General features: G+C 43.2%; 1 protein-coding gene across 1 annotated transcript in view; it reads left to right on the top strand.

Moving 5' to 3' along the window:
- The window catches only part of LARGE1 (LARGE xylosyl- and glucuronyltransferase 1), a 522,810-nt gene that overhangs the window by 430,346 nt on the left and 68,180 nt on the right, over positions 1 to 24,284 (top strand). The window contains exons 8-9 of the mRNA XM_084809690.1: positions 14,804 to 14,916; positions 21,040 to 21,165. Coding sequence (XP_084665816.1) covers positions 14,804 to 14,916; positions 21,040 to 21,165 — 239 coding nt within the window. The remainder of the gene's footprint in view (positions 1 to 14,803; positions 14,917 to 21,039; positions 21,166 to 24,284) is intronic.

Raw genomic sequence — 24,284 nt, 5'->3', positions numbered from 1 at the left:
CTGCTCTTCCCCAGTAGTATATTGGACACCTTCTGACCTGAGGGGCTCATCTTCCAGCGTCATCTCTTTTAGCCTTGTGATACGTTCCATGGGTTTTCTTGGCAAGAATACTGGAGTGGGTTGCCATTTCCTTTTCCAGTGGACCCCATTTTGTCAGAACTCTCTGCCATAACCTGTCCGTCTTGGGTGGCCCTGCACGGCATAGTTTATGGCTTCACTGAGTTACGCAAGCCCCTTCGCCACAACAAGGCAGTGATCCATGAAGGGGTGGCTGAGGCTGACTGGAGTTTAAGTCTAAAACATTGGAGTTTAAGTCTAAAACATCTGAAGGACTCCAGGTTGGGGAAGGCAGCTCTAGAGAGTAGCAGTGGAGTCTGTGGGGAGTATTTTAACGGTGGAGAAAGAAATGAGTATGCTTGATTAGGTTTTAGGGTTCTAGAGTAGACTACTCACTTGACATTTCACATTGTTATCAGCCACTTTTTACATTTGGTAATAATACAATGTTTTCATGGCTTGAATTTTGAACTACAGCAATGTTCTTTTGGGACTGCATATTTTTCCTTGAACTGTACATATTGTGTATGGTTTCACATTTTTTCAAAGCCCTGATAGCATCAGACAACAGGTCCACCATTTCTGGTAGATCTGATGACTAAGCAGCAATAAGGCCTTGTCACCAAGTCTACCAAGATAGGTAGATCTAGCCTCTGAGAAATTTGTATACCACATCTATTCCTCTGTTGTTTCTCAATGGGTAAACCTGGTGTGCAGACAATGTCTTTCCACCCACCACTGAAACCCTCAGTTCTTTTCATGACTCCCTTTGGGTCCAAGGCCATTACAGGGTTTAAGGGCATGGTTAATATTGGGGTGGGGTGGGGTGGGGTGATCTGGTCATCATGCAGCCCGCTGCTAGGCTCTGCTTAGCAGGCCACGCACAACAGTCAGATACCTTCACAAGAGGTTTCTTTATTTCTGCAGTATATGAGAAAACTATGAAGCTGCATGGCACACTTCTCAGCCCCAAGGCCAATAATAAGAGGGAGATGGGGAGAGGTTCCGCTTGGTCCTCCTGCAAGAGCTAATATGACAGGTTCTCTTAAAGCTATCTATATGTATCACAGGAACTTGTTCCAACCCTTAATAAATTGCACTACTGCTACAATCAATTTCACAGCCCCATCTGCATTTCCCAAAACAACAACAACACTGGACTACACTGCAGAGTTGTCATACACTACTCTGACACACACACCCTCTGCAAAAGAAGAATAACAACACTACACTACTTTGCAGGCCTTGTGTAGCCCACACTTTCTCAGCCACAGCCCTGCCTCCTGCAATGTGGGTATAATAATGATGAATTTTATCTGCACACGTTGTCAAGGTAATTTTTAAATGTTTATAAACTCAGAAAAAATATTAACAAAAATTATTAACATGAGTTAGAAAGATCATGGCCTCCTGTCTTCGCTGCTACCTTTTGTTTTTTGGCAGACACACTACTGGCCAAACCCAGGTACAGGATACTCCTGGATTTCTAAATTGTTTTTTATGGGGCTGCAATTACTTCCTAACAGGGAAGACCCCCAAAAGGCTTAACACACCCAGAAGGGTTAACACTCCCAGACTGTGGCTGTGTTAACCATTGCTGTGACTGCATTCATTGGCTAAAAACACTAAAAGCTGGCAGCTGCCTAGTTTCTCACAAAATGAATAGCCAGAATAGCAGCTTCACATTTTGCCTCATATCTCAGGTTCTACAAGGGCTGGGAGACTATGGCTTATCCCCGATGGATCAATTACCCCTCCTTGCTCCTTCCTATGGATGTCCATGAGCATGGATGAAATTTGGAAGGGCTCCCCTCATAATGTGACAGGTAGCCATCTCTCCCTTTCCTTTATGTTTTTTTCAGTACTTTCCAAACCTTCATGGGTGAAAGCGTAGGATTTAAGGTGTTTTCACACACCAACATTAACAGCCCAATCCTATGCATGTTTACAGGTGGGAGGGGAGGTGGCCACAAAAAGCCAGTGTACATAAGGAGTGCATCTTCCCTTGTCATTCTGGGACTGGCAGGGATGGTTCTTTATGCAACACAGACACACACAAACTTCCCAGTTGGATGGCATTCCTCAGTTCTCCCCACACCTCACCTCACCTGTGGGCTGGAAAACAACTCATTAAAATGAACTCAGTCAGGGGCCCAAGCCAGGTGGAACAGGATGGGAAGTCAGCGATTTCCATAGTCACAGTCAGCGAGGGATGCTTTATGAGGCAGGCGTTCCCACAGGCTCCCAAACCAAAGGCTTACCAGGCCTGCCAGAAAGACTGCCCCTTCCAGGCCCACATTCTACCATTTGCATCAACTGAGCTCACTCCACCCCCACCCAGATTTCATGTGCTGACCTGCCCTGGCTGGACTTCGTTTGCCTGTGCTGCGGGAATTGGAGAGTAGAGATAGATGGGGCAGGCGTGCGCAGCATGAGGTCCTGCTGCTGCTCTCAGAACGGAGCTACTTTGGCGTGGAGTAGCCTGGTCACGCTGTTGCCTGCTTCTGCCTCTTTGCCTTACAAAGACTGCTGTTTTTGCCTTACTGCTCCCGCAGTTCAACTCAAGGGCATCTCCCGCTCCCGTGTTCAATTTACTGACCTCCTGTCCTGTCCTGAGCCTAGCCTGTGTGGCTGGATACTGAAAGCAGAGATAGATCGGATAGTCACAGCACAAGTAGCCACTGTTGCCACTCTCAGAATGTCATCACTGGAACCCAGGGCGGGGGGCAGTTGCACCCCTTGCCCTTATGAGTGGATGCTTATGCGCAGGTTCCATCTTCATACCAGCGATCAGCAACAGCAAGTAAACATCACATGACAACATCATGCAGGTAGGCCACATGAAAACAACCAATCCAAAAGGGGGCATAACACTACACAGTTCCAAACTACAGCTCCCAAGATGCACCTTGATATTGTGCATGCAAAAAAAAGTGTATACATGGAGCAAGGATTGGTTTTAAAGGAGAACTCTCATTGGAGCTCACATGGATGAATTCATTACTTTCCGAGTAAATAACAAATTCACTTTGGGGTACGTTCGCCCGTCACTAATTGTATTTGGTTGCCCAGAAAGACTGGGAAGTGGCTGCAAAATTCACACACAGTTGGAAATATGTAAATCCAAAGAACTAAAGAGGGAATAGGATCAAGCATTATTGCTATGAAAGCTCGCGTAACAGGACCTCTTCCCCGTACCAGCTGCACATTGTGTCGCTCATTCAAATACTTCTTTGGAGAATAATTTTTCACTCTCTTTGGTTCGTACTATGACATGTATGTTTGTGTATTCCTGACATGCATGACTGTGTACAAAACATAATTGATTCTGGTTTGTATGAAGCCCTGGTGAATTTTGAATATATGTAAATATGTCATTTTTCTATGACAATGTCATTGTGAACTCTTCTGTGAGAAGAAAGTTTAATGTGTTTATGATAGCAATAGAACACTGAAGTAGCAGTTTGGCCTTTTCATGGCTACTTACTCACATAAAGTTTTCCATGATCCACTGCCTCCGTTTAAATTTTAGATACCTAAAACTGGGTGCAGCTCAGTACGAGCTCTTCAGTTTTTCCCTCCTACCTCTCTGTTCACAAATGTCACAATCAATTTAGGCTAGTTTAAACAGAGGCTGTGTTTGGATGGTCATATCTCAGCTTATTAATCTGTGATATGCATGCGACTTTTGCTTGTGTGTTGAGCACCTTCACATGAGCTGTAATTCAACCTGGATGCCTTTAATAAACCATATTTTCCCATTTTGTCCATATTGGGAAATTACAGTTACCAGCTTCAGAACAAGCCAGGATATTACACCATGGTTTGAAGTTGCATTCCCAAAGTGTTTTTTAATAACTGGTTTGTTCTGTGCACTCGCCTTGGATCACTTCATGGTATCTCTTATTCTTCTGCAGATTGTAAAGTAATTCCTTTAAAGAGGATGAGACATCCCAATCTCCACTCTTTTAAATGTGGAAAGAATGCAATGTCTGTTTTATTTCCGACCCAATTATCAGAGGGTAAATACATGGGGGGGTGCTTCACTCTAAATTACTCATTGTACTAAAGGATTCTTGTTTCTCTCCATCTTGCTGTGGGCATTGGGGGGTGGGGAGGTCACACTTTTTGAAGTAAGAACCAAAGAGCATGATAACTAATTATGTCACCCAGAACTCAGAAGTGTCCTTCCCTTTATAGCGATGGGGAGACTGTCATCAGTAATTTTAGCTCAGACAAAAGGATTGCACAATCAAAGGCCAGCATTGCTATCCTGGTGACTAAGCTGAACAAAATCCATATAGTAGATAACAGGGATTCTATGAAACTACATAGTAGTACTAGTAGCAGTAATGACTCTCACTTACTGAATGCTTTTATCCCCTTCACTCAAGTTGCTTTTTTTATTTTTACAATGATTAAATAATAATATCCATACTTGATAAAAGGGGGCAGGTAAGAGAGTAAGAGCAAACACAAGTAGGAACTTAAGAAGTGCCCTGCTGGATCATACTAAGACCTTTATAGTCCAGCAGCCTTTTCCCCCCGCAGTGGTGAACCGAATGCCTATGGGAAGCCCAGAAGCACTACATGAGGGCAAAAGCCCTCTCCTGTTACTGTTCCCCAGCATTGACTTGTGATATTCAGAGCATGCTGCCTCTGATCCCGGGGGTAGCATACTTGTAGCCTTTGATAGCCTTATCCTCCATGAATTTGGATAATCCCCTTTTAAAGCTGTCCACATCTTATGGTAGGGAGTTCCATAATTAAACTCTGTGTTAAGTGACAAAATACTTATTTTATGTCAGTCCTGAATTTCATCAGATGACCCCAGGTTCCAGTATTATGAGAGAGGAAGAACACCCTCTCTCTATCCACTTTCTCCACACCATGCATAATTTTATATCCCTCTATCATGTTTCCTTTTACTTGCCTGTTTTGAAAACTAAAAAGCCCCAAACACTGTAACTTTTCCTTGTAAGGGAGTTGCTCCCCTGCCTCCTACCACCACACACAAGGACTTCCTATGTTGTCTTTCCTGTGCTAAATTTTAAAGTGTAAACCCCTCAGAACAGAAATCTGCCCTTAACCAGCCATGTACCTTGATGATACTGCTATATTTTATTATTTATTTATTTATTTACAATATTTATATACCACTCCACATCAAAAGATTTCAGAGCCATGAACAGCAAGGATAAAAGAATAAAACACCATGTTAAAACAATTACAACATTTTAAAAGAAACAAGTTCTTATAAGACCAAATTTAATAAACTGCAGCTGATCACTCAAGGAAGGCTTCCCGAAATCACCATGTCTTCAGGAGGCGCAGGAAGGAACACACCATTGGCGCTTGCCTGACCTCCAAAGGCAGGGAGTTCCACAGGAAGTGGGCTACCATGCTGAAGGCTCTTTTCCTAGTGGAGTCCAAGCGGGCCATGGGTCCATGTGGAACCACCAGGAATATGCTGTCTAATGACCTCATTGACCGGGCACGGGCAGGTTGGTAAGAAAAGATGTGCACTCTCAGGTATCCTGGTCCCAAGTACTGCTGAGGTTCTTCATAATTCTAAAATCATTTTCAAAATGTGCACAAGGTGAAAATTCCACAGGAAGCTTAGCTTTAAAAGGAGATTAGACAAATTCAAGAAGAATAAGGCTATTAATGGCTAATAGTCATGGTATTACCATGGAGGTATTGGAGGTATATATAGTATACCTTTTAATACTAGTTGCCGGGGAATGTGAGTGGGAGGGCACTATTGTGTTCATGTCCTGCTTACGCACTTCCTAATGGGGCATGGCCAATGGGAACAGAATGCTGGACTAGATAAGACTCCAGCATAACACATCTTATGTCCTTCTACGATTGGATGGATTCTATGAAGCAGTAATTGCTGTAGCTTTCACTTAGCCACAGCAGTTAGTTCACTTAGTTATATAGGTATGAATTTTTAGACTACTGTCAGCCTGTCCCCAACTTTTCTTAAAGATTTAGAAAGGCTAAGGATTCCTGGGAAACTGTCCTTCAGCCACTCACTATGGCTGAGGTGCCTTCCGCAAGGGTAGCAGGCAACGTTATAGATCAGGGATGGAGAATCTTTTTCAGCCCAAGGGCTGCATTTTGTTTTAGATAATCTTCCAGGAGCTTCATCCCGGAGGTGTGATTCCCCCCCCCCTCAAAAGTGGGTGGGTCACACACACACCACTCTTTCGTTCTCTCTCTCATATATGCACATCTACACACAGACATTCTCTGCACGTACACATCATTCTCATGCATAACACCCACTTTAGTCATGCACACACCAATCACACACACTCCTCCATGTGCAGCAATTAGGCTTAGGAAAAGCCTCTTATTGGCCAAAGAAGGCTTTTTTCAAGCCTAACTGGTGTGTGTGTGTGTGTGGACAATTGGGGGTGGGGGGGTGTCACAACACACAGATATGGAAGAGTTAACCCTCTCCTCTCCGTGTGCTACATCTACCCTCCCATGCACCAGTTAGGCTTGGAAAAAAAACCTTCTTTGGCTCCAGTGAAAAGCTTTTCTTGATGTGTTAAGGAGACCCCACAGCCCGGTTGGAGAGGCTCTGTAAAGTATATTTGTCCCATAGGTCAAACGTTCTGCATCCCTGTTATGGATGCTTCACTAAGGGCACTAGGAATGGGGAAATGTGTATGTAAACTGTTGTAAACCATTCTACTTAGTACCCCAAAGCTATTATAATGGCAATGTCTCTTGAAGCCTTTGAGGTTGCTGAAGTGCTTTGAGGGCTTTTTCTTTTGTGTATTCCTGGGAAAGGTTTCCCCATAAAGTACTGTTAGATCAAGATGTTACCATATGTCTACACCGATACAGAGTCTGTTGTGGAAAGCAAAAGGTGAAAGCACCCTGTTCTATTGCTCCATACTACCCTAAGATTGATGGGTTTGATCTCTTGAAAAAAAGTAAATTTTAAAACCCGTTGAAAATAAAGAAAGCAATCTGTTGGTATACAGCTTTTGTGCTTGTTTCCTTTTTCCTAGAAAATTGTCATTGTATCTCCCAGATGGTTCATATGATACTAACTAGGCTGAAATGTAGGTTCAGGGTATATGGATTGAGATTAAGGACTGTGAACCTACCTATTTTTGCACTTTGAAGCCACTCTGTGAACTAAAACTCAGTAATCCTTTGAAATTTGCACTTTTCCCAATTCTGCAATGGAGTTCTCAAATAAAAAAAAGTGTACAAAATGCCTATATCATCCATTTGAGGAAATATCATCCAAAAATGCATTATATTAGGAAAATTGCTTGCACAAAATGTGTATATTAGGCAAAATGCATACCTATAAGCATGCACTAGGAGAAATGTGAGCAATAATACATATACGTTTTCATGCAAACACTTTTTAAGAAACAAAATCTCAGCGTTCGGGATGAACCAAATTTAAGGTTGGAAAAAATAAGAAATGGCAAGAAACCAAAATTGACAGATTTGCCCATCCCTAATTGAGATTGGGCCTGCAGTGAAGCAGACATGCAGTTATTCGTTGTATGAATCCAAGTCCACTGGCCCACAAGGGAAGCCTTTATATAAATTTTCTTGGTGGTCTATTAACTCTCAGTCCTGACCTATGACTGATCCATCTGAATGGCTTGACTAGGAGAAAGTTAGTGATCTCCAAGGAGAAAGAGTTATTCTTGTTCAGTTACTGCCTTGCTGTCTCACTGGATCACATCTGCCTCTCGCATATCGAGTGGTGTTGGGGGTGGGGGGTGAGATTGCCAGAGGGTTAGAAAAAAGCAAATATATGCAGAAATATAAAGAGAAGGGGGAGAAGAAAAAGAACTACGTTTTGGATCGTTGTTTAAAAGTAAGGAGGGGGCCTATTTTGTCTGTTGAAAGCATGTAACCATTATCGGGCAAATCAGTTCAGATGGTTAAACGGACATAGAAAAGACATGTGCAAGTGGGTGGAGGTGGGGGGGCATAAAATTGCTACTCAGATGATCAAGCAACCAACCTCGTTAGAAATGAGTGCAGGAAGTCCACATTCTACATTTTGAGAAATGGATAAATGAAGGTGAAATCAGACTAGTTGCATTTATGGCAGGATGTAATTTGCTCATAAATGTGATGAAGGAGCTTCCATAACTTGTTCAGAACATTTTCAAAGACTACATGTAACCGAACAAAAATGACAGCAGTTTTGGAATAAGGAACTGGGATAAGCTGCATGTACTTAATGACCTACTTTAAAAAAAAAGTTTCCATCTGTGAGTCAAAGTGATGACCAATGTAATGTAAACATGCAAAGAGACTCTGCCGGACAGGAGGTGGGGGGTTCTGTTTTGTTGAAGTGTTGTGTTAATATAGTTAATATATATGTCTTTTAAAAGCTCCTGGAATCTACTGATTCCTTGTAGTTTTTTTAAATTTAAGCCTTCTGATCTGGCAATACTGCTTCCTAGTTCATTTTTAATCCTTTGCAGGGGGTCCCTAGTGGAGAAATAACGCTGCTCCACAGAAAATGGTTCAGAAATCCAGGATTTTAGTGTAGCTATGATGGGCAGTAGCGTGTCTACTGAAAATCCAAAGCTAGCTGATAAGACAGGAGTTCATAATCTTTCTAACTCAGGTCTTATTTCATACCCAAAAATGTGATTTCCCATCCCTTCCCTTCCTCCAGTAAACATTTTTTAAAATATCCTACCAGTGCAGATAAAGCTATCATTATTCTACCATATTGTAGGAGGTAGAGCTGTGGCTGAGGGAGCATGGGTTACACCATATCTTCAAAGTTACCCAGTATCAAACCCATTTTGATGGGAGTAGTGGGGAGTCAGGGTATTATATGACAACCCTGCACTGTAATCCAGTGTTGTGATCCAGTGTCCTGGATGTAAGCCTGAGGGCAGGGACTGTTTATTCATCTCTGTGAGCTGTTCTGGGAGCCTATTTATTTATTTATTTATTTATTGCTGGAGAGCAGGGTAAAAATGCAATAAATAAATAAATATTAAAAGTTTGTTTGGTTGCAGTCAGGGCTGAGTAAACATTTGAGAATTATGAACCTACTAGATTCAAGTTACTAATTAAATAATTTTGAGTTCTGGTGGCATCACTAGCAATATCTTGTAATCCTGGCAACAACCCTGTGAGACATCTCAACATTGCACACGTGGGCCTGAGGCTGAGAGAGTGGATTGCCTAAGGCCACTTTGTGAATTTATGACAAAAGTGAGATTCATAACAGGTTCTTCCTGATTTGTAGCTCTGTTTCTTAGCAACTATGCTATATCAAAGTTTCAGTATTAGCTGCTACACCAAGCTTTCAGTATTAGCATAGTAAAATATCTATTAGCGTTGAACAGTAGGGACTGAAGTCTGCAGAATCAGTCCATATACTTCTCAACCCTGCACTTCAAGATTATATTGCATTTCAAACTGGCTTCAGAGCAGGATACGGAGTTGAGACTGCCATGGTCACCTTGGTGGATGCTCTTCACCTGGGAATCGATAAGGGGAGTGCATCCCTGTTGATTCTTTTGGATATCTCAGCAGCATTCGATACCATTGACCATGGTATCCTTCTGGATCACCTGAGGGAATTGGGGTTAGGGGCACTGCTCAGCAGTGGTTCCGCTCCTTTCTCTGAGGACAGTTCCAGATGGTGTTGCTCGGGGATAGTTGTTCCTCAAAAAAGGAACTATTATGTGGAGTTCCTCAGGGCGCCATTCTATCCCCAACGCTGTCTACATGAAACCGCTGGGATAGATCATCAGGAGGTTTGGGGCTGAGTGTTATCAGTATGCTGATGACACCCAAATCTATTTTTCCTTATCATCTTTATCCAAGGAAGGTATGACTCCTCTGAATGACTGCCTGAAGTCAGTAATGGGCTGGATGAGGGAGAACAAGCTGAAGTTGAATCTAGGAAAGACAGAGGTGCTCATTGTGAAAGGTCTTGAGATATGTCAACCAGTTCTGGATGGGGTTGCACTCCCCCTGAAGGAGCAAGTTTGTAGGTTGGGGGTGCTTCTTGACCCAACCTGGTCCTGGCACCCCAGGTGGAGGCAACGGTGAGAAGTACCTGTTATCAACTTTGGCTGATACACCAGCTACGCACATTCCTGGAACATGTGGACCTGGCAACAGTGGTGCACGTGCTGGAACCTCTAGGCTTGATTTCTGTAATGCGCTGTACTTGGGGCTGCCTTTATATTTAGTTCGGAAACTTCAGCTGGTACAAAATATGGCACCCAGGTTGCCTTCTGGGACATTCCATGGAGACCATATTACACCGGTTTTAAAATCTTTACACTGGCTGCCAATTTGTTTCCGAGCAAAATGTAAAGTGCTGGTTCTTACCTTTAAAGCCTTACGTGGTCTAGCTCCAAGGTACCTTAGAGAGTGCCTTCTCCCCTGCATCCCAGTCCGCCACCACAGGGCCTCTGAGGGCTCTCTGCTGCGGCTGCCTAGTGTGAGACTGGCAGCTACACACAAGAAGGCCTTTGCCGCCCCTCAGTTGTGGAATGACCTGCCGGTTGAAATGCGCCTGCTGACCTCGTTGAAGGTTTTTAAGCAGGCATTAAAGACGTTATCATTCCAGCAGGCCTTCCCTTTTTAGAACTCTTGCTCCTTTTGCTGACTTTTGCATACTGTTTTTAAGCTGCGTTGTTTTAAGCTGTGTTTTATTGTTGGATTTTTAAACATTGTTTTTAGTTCAAAATTGCTTTTAGCTATATGTTGTTTGTATATATTGTCCGTATGCTTTTATGTAAATCGTTTTTAAACTTTGTATATTGTATTTTAATGTTTTAACTTTTGTAAACCACCCAGAGCGCTTCAGCTATGGAGCGGTATAGAAACGTTAATCATCATCGTCATCATAATCTTGCCATGAATGACAATTCTAAGATAGTGAAGCTAGCAGAAGGATACTAGAGAGAAGGCAGGGGCATCTTATTATAAACCCTTTTGCTCTTAGACTCATACATCTTTCAGACAGGCATAGGGTTGGCACAGATACATGGACCACCCTCATTCCAGAGGTGGCACATTGATATTCTGACTTGTTAATTTGTCATCCACCTTGAATTACCAGTCCCTAGAAAACTGACAACATGGGGGGAGGGTTGCTTATTCCAAATCAAATATAGAGCCCAGAACATAAAATTGCTTTAAGCCGTTACGATAGTGTTGGTAGCCTTCGCCTTCAAGCTGTTGAAGTTTAAATATAGGACTCTCTCTGCACTTGATTCAACAGTCAAGTGCAGCGGATTCAACACATTCAGTTTCATTTCTATTAATGAAATAAATCCCCTAAACCCTAGTGAAGTTCTTAAGATAGTCCAGGAGAGAAATCCAAGGAACAGAAAGAATTTTTAAAAGCAGAGAGTCTGTTTTTATCTGTAACTACATTTTCATGTCCCTGAGTGCTGTGCCTGAACACGAGACCTGCATGTCCCCATAACAGTGCTATGTATTTGTTAGACAGGTGTTCTCTGACTAGTTGTGACCTTGCTTACTCACATGACCCACTTGTATCCCCCTTTTCACCCTGTGTGCTTATTTGCTGGCAAACTTTCCCCTTTACTTCTGTGTGGCAGAATAAGGGAAAAGATGCTGCCACACTGTCATTTGAAGATGAAAGGATCCACTACTGGAGCCAGATGGACAAGGGAAAAAAGCCTTTGATTTGCCCTCCTTCCCGCCTACCCCCCGGGTCTTTCTCTAGCAGCACAATAGATGAGGACAAATCCCATTTTCCCCTCCATGCTGCTGTTTGTCATCTTGAATCTAGCCTGAATTACATTCAGCATGACTCTGGGGAAAGGAAGGGCCTTGTGAGGCAACTCTTGCTCGCTCATTCCCACAACTGCATATAGTTCTTCTAAAATACGAGGACCATTCTTGAAAAGGATGCCATTTGAGCCATGGATTCTAGAAAATAAAAGAGTCTTATCAAACTTTTGTTGTTGTTGCTCTTGCAAATATTACACTGAGTAATACGAAATGAGTAGAATTAATTTGCTCCTGCAGCATACATTCCGAAAGCTCACTAATACTAATGAAAATTATGTGCCCTTTTTAGAAGTAAATATTGCAAATGGCTATAAATGGAGTTGTTTGTTTTGTATAGCAACACATATATTTCATGCACAAACCTTAGGTGGTCTGATTGTGTTAAGACAAATCTTGCTTTGAATTAAGAGTGGAAATCATTTATACATTTATTTCAGAATTATAAATGAAATTCCATGTTGCTGTGCAAAAAAGAAAAATCCGAATTTGTTTTAGATGGTCTCTGGTCATATAATGTATTGTTTTGCATTTTCAAGCCTTTGTTTTTGGTCCCCTTCCAATCTTTGCCTCTCCACTGCTTCTATTGATGACCCCTTAATCTCTTCAGTTGTGACACCATAATCTGCCTGCCTGGAAGAACGGAAAACAGAGTGAAAGTACAGTAAATGACACCCCACCCAGCTATATTAAAGAAGTATTTATTGGACCCGTTTTACATATCTAAGAGTGCATGTGAAGGAAGGTTCATTGCATCTCTCCATATATCCTGTGTTCTGGTACCAAAAGCCTTGCCATCTGGAGAGAAGGGTGTTGTTATTTTACCTAATCTGTATCTGTGATGGGAAGATTCCCCTTTACAGTGACCTTCGCTCTCCACCAATGGAAAGTGGTGGAGACCAGAGTGGTGATGACGTGTACTCCTCAGTGACGTTCTTGAACACAAATATTCTTTCTCACTATTGCCTTCACATACAAACCCCAGCCAGGATTAAAGCTCATTTTCCTGGGAAACATTTCAGGCAATTAAAAAAAAATCAATTCTGCCAGTTAGAAAAGAGGTTGGCTACAATTATATCATGATGTACCTTAGGCAAGTTAAGTCCCCAACACCAGATGATGTAGAAGAATAAATAATAGAAATATTCTGGAATGTTTTGAAACCAGATGGATCATTCTAAAAAATGTCATTCAAATATACCACGACAATAAGCTACCCACATACATTTTTTTCATTGTACAAGTTTGTCTGTTAGCAATAGATTCTAGTTCTCAATTGTTTTTTTAAGTATTATTACCAGGTTTGAACCATAATCTTTCTCTTGATTGGGGATTAGGGGTGGGTAGGGTTGGGTCGTCGTCCCCCAGCCCCCAGGGCAAAAGGTCTTTATTATAGTTAGCAGGAAGGATGGGTCAATACAATATATAAGCTAATGTAATGTATATACAATAAAGTAGCAAACTTTCTTCAAAGTTTGCTACTTCATTGCCCAGTAATATTTGAGAAAAATCATGAAACGGAAGTGACATTATGTTCCTCTGAAGACAATTTTTCAATCTAACTGGGAGCCTTTCCTTTTCAGTATTTGTTCTTCCTTTTTTGTATGTGATATCCCTTTGGTTACTAGTTTTGGTTTTTCTCCATGCTTGGGTTTTCACCTATTACAAATGCTTCTACTCTGCTCCTGTATTGCTCCTTGACTGTTATACTGATGTGCTGATTTTATAACATCTCCAGTTTAGCTAAAAGTTATTGATATTCTGTTTCTTCTCTCTATTTTGTTGCACTAATGAGGATGTTAAGTGAGAGAGGGCCTATCGCTGATCCCTGTAGAGTAGATAGTTCCATCTGCTTGATAGGCTGCCATTTATCAGAACCTTTTTGTTTAGCAACTTATCAGGCAGTTATCATTCCCCAAAATGAGGTTCTTATCTGTGATATTAAAGGCAGAACTGAAGTACTTTGGCTACATAATGAGAAGACAGGATACCCTGGAGAAGATGCTGATGCTAGGGAAAGTGGAAGGCAAAACGAAGAGGGGACGACCAAGGGCAAGGTGGATGGATGATATTCTGGAGGTGATGGACTCAACCTTGGGGGAGCTGGGGGTGGCGACGGCCGACAGGAAGCTCTGGCGTGGGCTGGTCCATGAAGTCACGAAGAGTTGGAAGCGAATAAACAACAACAACAATCTGTGTCCACTGGTATTTCTTTGTAAATAAGTCCTGTGAGACTCTATCTTGAAGGTTTTGCTGAAGACAGATAAAATGCTCATACACTACATCACCTTCATCCACAGATTTTTTTTTTAAGTTTTATTTTCGAGCTGTGTACTGAACAGCTAGTGGAGGCAGGAACAAACAGACTATAATGAATAGAATGCAACCTATTTTACACGCTAATTCCTGTGTTAACTCTGTCACCATTGCAGCATCTACCATAACAGATGGAACTACTCTGGTCTTTTCTATTTGTCCCCATGTGCACTTCATGCTGGTGGGAACATACACTGCAGCTTCAGGGTTGAGGATTTTCATTGGGACCCCAGTGTGGGTGTAGTGAAAGGATTAAGCTACCTCTTCTGGATCCTTATGTGTGTGCTTCTCCACCACCCTCTCTGCCTCTCTCTCCCAGACACCTGCTGATTTAAAAGAAAACACACACTCACACACACACACACAATGGCAAACCTCTTGTTTAAGTTAACAGGTAATTTGCCCAAAGATGCACAATTACATATTAAGGAATAAATCTGGTCTTTGAGTTTTTTCAGGATAGCTTAATTCTTTTTTCCTTGTTTTTGGCAAAATGACGGCCTGCTTCCAGTTCACAATTTCTAAAGAAAGATCTTGTTTTAATCCTGCCGGGGCAGCGCTGAAGCGTGAGGGTCTTTGCTAGTCCCGTTTTCATTGCAGCTTGCCTTTTCTGTGCCTTGCTTGTTGATTCCAGGGGTCATTCTGCTACTTCTGGATAAATTGCGCAAGATGAAATGGGAGCAGATGTGGAGGCTCACGGCTGAAAGAGAGCTGATGAGCATGCTCTCCACCTCATTGGCTGACCAGGTAAGTGCGTAGTTCCAAGATAATGACATGAAGATTGCTGCTGAGAGTAAGGGGTGGAAGGAGAGGGAGAGGACATTTACGCAACACAAACTTTCCCAGCCAATGATGTTTCTTTGCTGCAAGGATTCCCCTGAAAACATGTTGGCAAATGAGTGCATGCAGGCATGGGAACAGTGCACCAGCTTTCCTGGGTTAATTAGTTTAACACAGAATACAAGAACGATATCCTCTGTTGGTCCATCTAATTTATAAAAATACTAGAAGTGAGTTTTCAAGCATTACTGTCAGGGATTCCAAGCCCTCCCACTGAGTAGTGAGACAACAGAGAACTTGCTGAGCAATCCACAAACTCTGTTATTCAGTTAATAGCCCCTCATCACACCTGAAGTGACTACAAAGGCTGAGAGCTGTCCTCTAGGCCTAATTATCTAAATAGGGCTTTTGTTAAGAAAGCTACTGAAAGCAGGGCAGTTGCCTTTCAACTAACAGACTGGTTTTCCTGCCATACTCAGCAGGCTTTTTCTAGCCTGCCTGACAGACAGCCAATCTGGCAGAACGTCTCCCACCTCCTCTCCCTCCTGCTTGATAAGCTTCTGAGAAGGTTCTTCACTGACTCCTGGAGAGTCTTGGGGAAGCTCCCTGTTTCTGCTAGGCTTCTTCTAGCTCCATCTCCAAATCTGAATCAGAGTCAGAAACCAAACCAGGGAGTCTGGGCCTAATCCTGACAACTACATGCTTTGTCAGGCTGTAGGCGGTGTTCAGAGTGGAGACCTTCAAAATGACAGCTCTACATGTTCAGGCTTATTTGGTTGGTTGTTTAAATATTTATATATTTATATGCCATATTATTTGCTACTCACCTGGTTCTTTAAACAGCTTAATAACAAAATAAAAGTGTATAAATTGCAATAAAACCATAGCAAGCCTACAATAAAAAAAGCAAGATAAAAATGTTCCATGTTAAAAACAAAATAAAACAGAGGCCACTGGTCTGCATGGAGAGCTTTCTGGAAAAAGCCATAAACAATGAGCAGCAAAGGGGCTTGATGCACTTTGCCATGGAAGAGGCAAGTAAGGGGAGACATGATAGAGGTGTGCAAAACTATGCATGGTGTGGAGAATCTGGATATGGACATTTTTTTCCCTCTCTCATAATATTAGAACCCAGGATCATCCCATGAAGCTGACTGGTGAGAGATTCAGGACAGATAAAAGGAAGGACTTCTTCACACAGCACATAGTTAAACTATGGAATTCGCTACCACAGGATGTAGTGGTGGTGTGAGGGATTGTTGGGGCTCACCGTCTCTTACCCAGCATCCTTCAGTCCCATCACAGAGTTGACAGGGCGCCTCACACCCTTGCAAACACTGGGCTCAAGGAGATTGGCTATGCCAAGTACGGATGTTAGAGCATTCCGCCATGGACTCCAGTGAGGCCAGATTCTTTAGAATCCAGCCCCCCAGAGTCCCTGGCAGAACAGAGCAATCCCCCCCGCCACCCCGCGAAATTGTCGCGGGACGGACACTACCTGGTGTCAGCCGTCTGGTCCATCCACTGCCCCTGGACTGCGGCCGCGAATGGCTGCCCCAGTCTGCGGCTGCCATTTGCGTCAACTGCAGTTTCACCCCTGCCCTGTACATAACGCCCCAGAACAACACTACATCTTGATATGGAGTTGTCGTGAGAGGCGTTCCAGGGAAAAATGGTGGCCCTCCTGCCAGAACCCTTCTTGGAACACTGCTACTGAGGCGGGCACGGGGGGAGGAATGGAATGCAAGCACTGTTGGTGCAACTAACAACAACTACAACAAAAGAAATAAAAAAGGGGGAAGAGAGTTAGGAAGCTGCCACCCAATGTACTTTTTGCCACTACTGCACACATGACTTTTTCCTTTTCCTTGTGTGTGTGTGATTCTTTTTAGGTGACACGTCGTCTTTTTCCTTTGAAACAAAAGGCTCCAGGCTTCTAAGAAGCCTGGAAATACTATTTCCTTCTCTACTGGTTTTGTCATTTTCAGTTCAGCAGTCATTATGATTTCTTCTGACTTCACCTACTGCAGTCACCTCCCCCTCCTCCATCCCCTGCCATACAATCTGAGCACCTCACAGACATCAAGGATATTATCCTTGTAGCACAGCTGGGAGTTAGAGAAGTCTCATTACCCCCATTTTGCAGAAGGGATGCAGGGATGTGGAGCGATTAATGTTCTGATTCAAAACCTATCAAAGTCCATTTTAAAACTCCTGCCAAGTTCGGCTGCAATTCCAAAGCCATTTCCTCCAGAACGCTATGTTGAGAGCCACTAGAACTACTCCAAATGGTTCAGGATTACAACAGAATCCTCAGCGTGCGCCTTGGCACTTGGAGATGCATGGAGGAGCATATGAAGACCCACCCACCGCCTCTCTGGAGATAACAGCAACCAGAGATACTAGCAGCACTAGGGGTGTACGGATTCCCCACCGTCTGTTCCAGTGGGGAATCTGTGAGGGGGGAGGTGATCTGTTCCCTGCCCCCTGGAATCCTCCAGAGCAGCTCCGCTCCATGAGGATTCCAGGCGGGGGGAAACGAGCTTGGGGGCCGCTTACCTTCCCTCCTGCCAGCCAGAGCCGTTCGCCTCCTCCCTGTCCCTGCCGATCGCCATGTCTTTTCTTAAAAAAAAAAAAGGCGATCAGCAGGATGTACCCATAGACTTACATGCAAAATAGAGCCATGAATCTTGTGTATAAGCCTATGGACACATAGACTTATACGTAAGATTCATGACTCTATTTGTGTCTAAGTCTATGGGCACATCCTGTCGATCGCCTTTTTTTTTTTAAGAAAAGACATGGCGATCGGCAGGGACAGGGAGGAGGCGAACAGCTCTGGCTAGCAAGAAGCAGCCGTGCCGTTCCGCCTCCAGTCCTCCTGGAGTAGAGGTAAGTGGTCCCGATCCGCTGCAGATTCCTGAGGCCAGATTCCAAAGAATCCGGCCTCATTTGAATCTCCAGCAGATTTCTCTGACATCCCTAAGCAGCACATAGCCGCAGCAGAGGACAGCAGCTTTAAAGACCAGGAAGAAAGGGGCAAATGCAGATCTTATCTGCTCCTTCTTAGCTGCTGCTCTCTTTTATATTCTTTTATACTGTTTTATATTTTACATCTTACCATTTTTACATGTGCCTGGGAAGTCCATTGAGCAGCTCAGGGGGTCCGGGAGGTGCCACCATAACTGTGGTCACAGGTAGTGGGAGGTATGGCATTGGGGGATTAACAGGCCAGCTGAGGAGAAGAGGGGCTAGACATCTTACGGCTATCCCCTCTTCTAGTTCTTCCCCCATCCTGATGGTTCCTGGCGGCCTTACCACTTTGCCCTTGGGTCTGGTGGTGCTGCTGCTGAATGCCAGGTTGGTCCAAAATAAAATCTCCCTCATCCATGATTTGATTGTGGATGAGGGGGCTGACCTGGTATGTATTACTGAGACCTGGGTGGGGGAACTGGGAGGGGTTACTGTCTCCCAGCTGTGCCCACCTGGGTACTCAGTGCAGCACCAACACCAACTCAAGTGTTGGGGGGGGTTGCCGTGGTCTATAGGAATTCAATCCCTCTCTCTAGGCTTCCTGCTCATTTGAGTGCAGATCTTGAGTGCTTGTACCTTGCGTTGGGTACCCGGGACAGATTAGGGATTCTGTTGGTGTACCACCCACCCCGCTGACCATCAGACTCCCTGCCTGAGCTGATGGAGGTGGTCTCAGACTTGGTGTTGAGGACCCCTAGGATGATGGTCCTGGGGGATCTCAACTTCCATACCGAGGCCACTGTATCTGGGGCGGCTCCGGACTTCATGGCCGCCATGACAACCATGGGGCTGTCGCAACATGTCATTGGCCCAACGCATATAGAAGGACACACGCTTGATCTGGTTTTCTTGACTGGGCAGGAGGATGGTGATCTGAAAGTGGAGGAATTAACATCTGTCCCTTTGTCATGATCAGATCACTTCCTGTTGAGGTTTAGACTCTTGGCAGCCTTCCCCCTCTGCAAGGGTGGAGGACCTATTAAAATGGTCTGCCCCTGGAGATTAATGGATTCCGATAGATTCCAGAGGGCTCTGGGGGATTTTCCTGCTGGTATGGCTGGTGCTCCTGTCGAAGCCCAGGTCGCTCTGTGGAATGCAGAGATGACTCGGGCGGTTGACACGATCATGCCCAAGCGCCCTCTCCCTCTGAGCAGAGCCCAGCCAGCTCCTTGGTATACACCTGAGCTGAGGGCAATGAAACAAGAGGGGAGGCGGCTAGAACGCAGGTGGAGGAAAACTCATGCTGAGTCTGACCGAACACAGGTTAGAGCTCATTATCGAGCCTATATTGTATTCTTTCTGGCGCCAGGTGAAGACTTTTTATTTTCCCAGGCATTTTAGCTTTCTAGAGTTTTAGCTTTGCTGTTTTAAATCTGTATTTTAAATCCCTGCATTGCTGCTAGGTTTTATTCTGATTGTATTGTTATACTGTGGTTTTAAATGCTTTATATATTTTATATTGTTTTATTGTATGCTCTTTGGTATTAATTTTTGTGAACCGCCCAGAGAGCTTTGGCTACTGGGCAGTATAGAAATGGAATGGAATGGAATGGAATGGAGGAAGGAAGGAAGGAAGGAAGGAAGGAAGGAAGAAAGAAAGAAAGAAAGAAAGAAAGAAAGAAAGAAAGAAAGAAAGGACTCCATCAAGTTCACATGCTAGCAACCTCTTGGGTGGGACGGGGTTGTAAGGTTAAGGTTAGGGTTAGAATTGTAAAATTTCTTGGTTACTGTTTCTAAGAGTTTATTCTTTTTTTAAAAAAAGAGGAAAGATGTATCATGAGTAATGGAACTAAGTGGACAAACTCAGGATCTAGTAAAGGCACAGGAAGTCTATAGGAGGGCCTTTCACTTACTGCCAAGAGCTGACTGGTTGAGCGCACCTACAAATGAATAAAGACTTTCCTCTAATCTAAAGCCTGCAAATACTTGATGTTAATGAAACAATTCCTCCAAGTCAATCATATTGTCACTGTATCTGATCAGGAGGAATATCACCTGGTAAGCAGGGGCAAATCAATATTCTAAAATTCTCTGTTTTCTGCCTATCCCTGTGCCATGCCTTGGATTACTAGAATGCTTAATATGTGGGGCTGCCTTGAAAAACATCCAGAAGCTTCAACTGGTTCAGAATTCAGCTGCTAGGTTTACCTAGATGGAGTCATGCTACACCAATTCTAAACAAATCACATTGGCTCCCTATTAATTTCTAAGCCCAGTTCAAGGTGCTGGTGTTTGCCTTTAAAGTCCTAAATAGCTTTGGGTCCAAATATCTGAAGGAGCATTTTCTCCCATACCATCCTACCTGTACATTAAGATCTTCAGAGGGGCCCTCCTCCGCTTACCATTGTTGGGAGAGGTGCATTATGCAGCTACAAAAGAGAGAGCCTTCTGTGTGGTGGCCCCTTGACTTTGAAAAAAAGAGATGGTTTGGCGCTGATTCTATACTATTTTTGGTGCCAAATTAAAACATTCCTGTTTGCTTAGGCCATACTTAATATCTTGAAGTTCTTGAAATTTTAAAATTGCAACTTCAGTTTCAGTCTACATTGAATTCAGATGGATTTTTGTTAGTTGCTGCTCGTTTAGGATTTTTACACCTCTTATTATTTAAAATGTTGTTGTTGTATTTCTTTGTTTTCATAATTTTATGTACACCACCCTGGGATCCTTGGTGATGTGCGGTATTGAAATTTGTAAAATAAATAAATAATGACATTCTTGTAGCTAGGCATATTTTCATAGCAATGGCAAAAGGAAAAAAGCATATTCTACTTCATTTTATATTCCCAGACTTTCTTGAAAACTCGACTGTCAGATGCAAGTTCTTTGTATCAGTAATAAAGCTTCATTTCTAACCCACAAGTCAGCTGTTGGGGTGACAATACTTTTATCCCAAGTCAGACTCTGAACCTAGATTTGCAGTTCTGATAAGACATTTGGTGTCCGCTCTTTTACCCATCATTTTGTTGTTGTTGTTGTATCAGTGGACTAAAGACAGTCCAGAATATTTGATGGGTTTTCTACAAAATGACAATTCCCTTTTCTTTTGTCTGCCAGGATATCTTCAATGCCGTCATCAAACAGAACCCCTTTCTTGTCTACCAGCTTCCCTGTTTCTGGAATGTGCAGCTGTCAGACCACACCCGCTCTGAACAGTGCTACAGAGATGTGTCTGATCTAAAGGTAATGTTTAACTAATAGTAACTAGCCCTACGTGTCATTAGGGAGAATTAAGCAAATGCTTCCACAGTACACATTAAGGGGCTGCCCCTTTTGCAATGTTAAGCAACAGTATATACTATGCATGTGCTAATTTAGTGTAAGAGGAACAAAAAATGGGGAAATTTGTATCTGTGCATTTGCAGATTCATGAAAATATAGATAATGCATCTTAGAGCCAAATATAATGAAGACAGATGCTACAGTGCCCAGATTGTTTTCTCTGTCCTCCACATGTTTATGGCATAAAGCACCAGGGATTTTTTCTGCACAAACAGTAGAAAACAAAATGCCCATTTTAATTATTGCAAATCATACTAGCTTAATTTGCAGAGAAAAATGCAGCTAATAAACTGTAAAGTGTTAGCACTTTATATTTAACGTGTTTGTGGCTTTTTACATTTTGACATTTCTATGCATGTTTTACTCTGAAGCAAAGCCCACTGTGTTCAATAGGGTTTACTCCCAGGTGTGCATAGGATTGCAGCCCTAGTCACTTAGGAATGGCTGCAGTGGAAGATTCAACAGAGCTGTCTCAATCTTGTTATCACCTTTAGCCTATCCAGGTGAATGGATCAAGCCTACTGCACTTCTTCCTTCTGGGCGTGGTTACAGAGCAAGGGAGGGCAACTTCCAGAGGTCAGGGGGGCATTTTTGGCCCCCCAGATTCCTTGTGTGGGCTGCACTCTACAGGGCACCCCAAAATAACCAACTCAAAATCTCCATTTTGCTACTGAAATTTGGAGGAAGCCCACTACAGAGTACTACAGTGGTTAAATTTAGGTTGTTTGCACGCTAACCCTTTTGGCACTCCATAGCAGCTACAGAGCACTCTGGGAGTCAGCTTACAAACAAGCTAAATTTAGCCACTGGGCTCTCAGTAGCTGCTGCGGACACGGACACACACCCCGCCCCAATGCATGGTCCTTGGGGGGAGAAATTTGGCTGACGTATTTAATGCAGGCTGGATTTAAAATTAAAATAAAAACTTGGAAATTAGGCGGTTCCAATGACATTTAAAATAAATTGTATGGTACAGTTTATTTGGCACATTTTGTATTTCATACTGAATAAGACTGGAGTGAAGAATAATGTCGCAGAAACCTCCAGGGGGTGGAAGAGAAAAAGATGAATTGTACATGTTGATGTTAGAGGATTAAGAAGGATGGTGTGGGAAGAAGGAAACATAAAAGGGGATTTAAATTCCAAGCTAAGCTGGACCAGGACTTAGTATTCTTCAAGTCCAACAGAGCCAAATTATTCCTATCAAACTGAAAAGGCACCAGTTTAATTCCATCTAGTCCCGAAGTCACTGGGCGTTGGGGATTTGTCATCATTACGCTGACTCAGCATTAACTTTCCAACTTAGAGGGTCCCCATAAATGGCTACTTCTCAGCTCCGTATGTAGTTCTCTGCTGGTTTGTTCACTCCCATTGTCTCCAGTTGAAAGGGTGGACTTCCGTCAGATGTGTGCAGTAGTTGGCAGTAGGAATACATGGCTCTAGATCACAGCCACAGTGTAACCAGAAGGATTTATGAAGGTGAATGCACCCCATATATATTAAACAGAGAAAGATTGTGATGCTTTTGTGCCTTTTCCCATAACCTACCACAGGTTGTTTTAATGGCTGGGCAGGTTCGTTGGTTTGTTTCCTCAAATTAGTAAACTTTAGCCTGAGCATCTGGTTCAAAATGCTCTCTTTGAATGGGGTTTCCTCACATGTGGGAAACATTTATGAGATTACAAGTAAGAGGAGATAAGAATAATTAAGGCTGTCTGTTAATGTTCAGTGAGCAACCATCCAAGTAAAACTAGTAAATTAAAATACATTTTCCCATCTGGAGATTTGTTTTGCCTTTTTACCATACCTTAGAAACAATTTCCTATATGCTCCATCCCAAGATGACTTAGGGCTGATGGATGTCTTCTTTGTGAACACATGTCATCAGATCCCCCATTCTGCTTCTGTTAACTTCCAGAAGACGCAAGTAGGCTTCCTTCCCCAGCAATCAATACTAGTGCCAGCAGCTGGAGAACGCTTTCCAAGTGCACTTTCCCTCCTCACCTTACCGAGCACGCTTGGTAAGCATGGTTGCCCAGCCTCTACCTCCACAGCTTGCTCACTCTACCCTGGCATGATTCCTTTCTCATTGCCTCTAACAACAGCTGCCCATCTTTGACTTTTCCTCATCCCCCAATAGCTTCTCACAGCAGGACATTGTACTCTATATGGAGTTGCCTCTGTCAAATTATCACCCACTTTCCCCTGTAACATTTGTGCACATTACCCTATCATGATAGCCCCATTCTGGCATTCTCCCTCCCCCCATTGCTGCCACCATGCAATTACCTTCATGTATGGAAGGCTGGGCAACTACAGGAGGTTTGGGGGCCAGTTTCAGTCACCCAGACCCTCTCTCTCCACAGGCCATACTGGGAGGGGAAAAAAATAATAATTATTTTTTAAAAAAAAATCTCCAGTTTCCCATCTATTTGTCCATTTTAGTGTTACATAGAGAGCACTGTTTTGTTTGTTGAAAATATATATTTTATAACATTTGGGCGGCTTGTGCGCTGCCCATCCTTGGTGTATGGGGAAGAGCAGGGACAAACTCCCTTGTGTTCCCACTGCCAGCTTTGTTCCCTTCCACATGTTGGAAAGGGAACATGTGAACAGGGAATCAGTTTTACACATGAAGGCTTCCTATGGAGTTAAGAGTCCCAATCTGTCTGAGTTAGTAATCATGTGGGAACCTTCCATGAGTAGAGAAGGCTCTCTGCTGCAGACATTTGCCTTACCAACATGTGGAAGGCGATCGGGAAATGGTGGAGAGGCCAATGGTAACTGCATGTGGGGAGAATGTTGATATGATCACTTTATGTGTTGCCATTCTCTCTCTCTCTCTTTCTCTCTCTCTGTCTCTCTCTCTCTCTCTCACACACACACACACACACCCCTCTGCTTCACAACATTCCCTTGCAGAGACAGAGAAATGCACATGTTGATGTGAGGAAATATACCTAAACATTACTGGAGAGGGAGAGAAGGCTGAGAAGCTAACAGGGGGCTGCTGTTTTAGG

This window comes from Heloderma suspectum, chromosome 7 (assembly GCF_057233095.1).
Source record: "Heloderma suspectum isolate Gila_16-S chromosome 7, 16-S_ref, whole genome shotgun sequence".
NCBI classification, from domain to species: domain Eukaryota; kingdom Metazoa; phylum Chordata; class Lepidosauria; order Squamata; family Helodermatidae; genus Heloderma; species Heloderma suspectum.
This window is presented reverse-complemented; position numbering and strand designations above follow the sequence as displayed.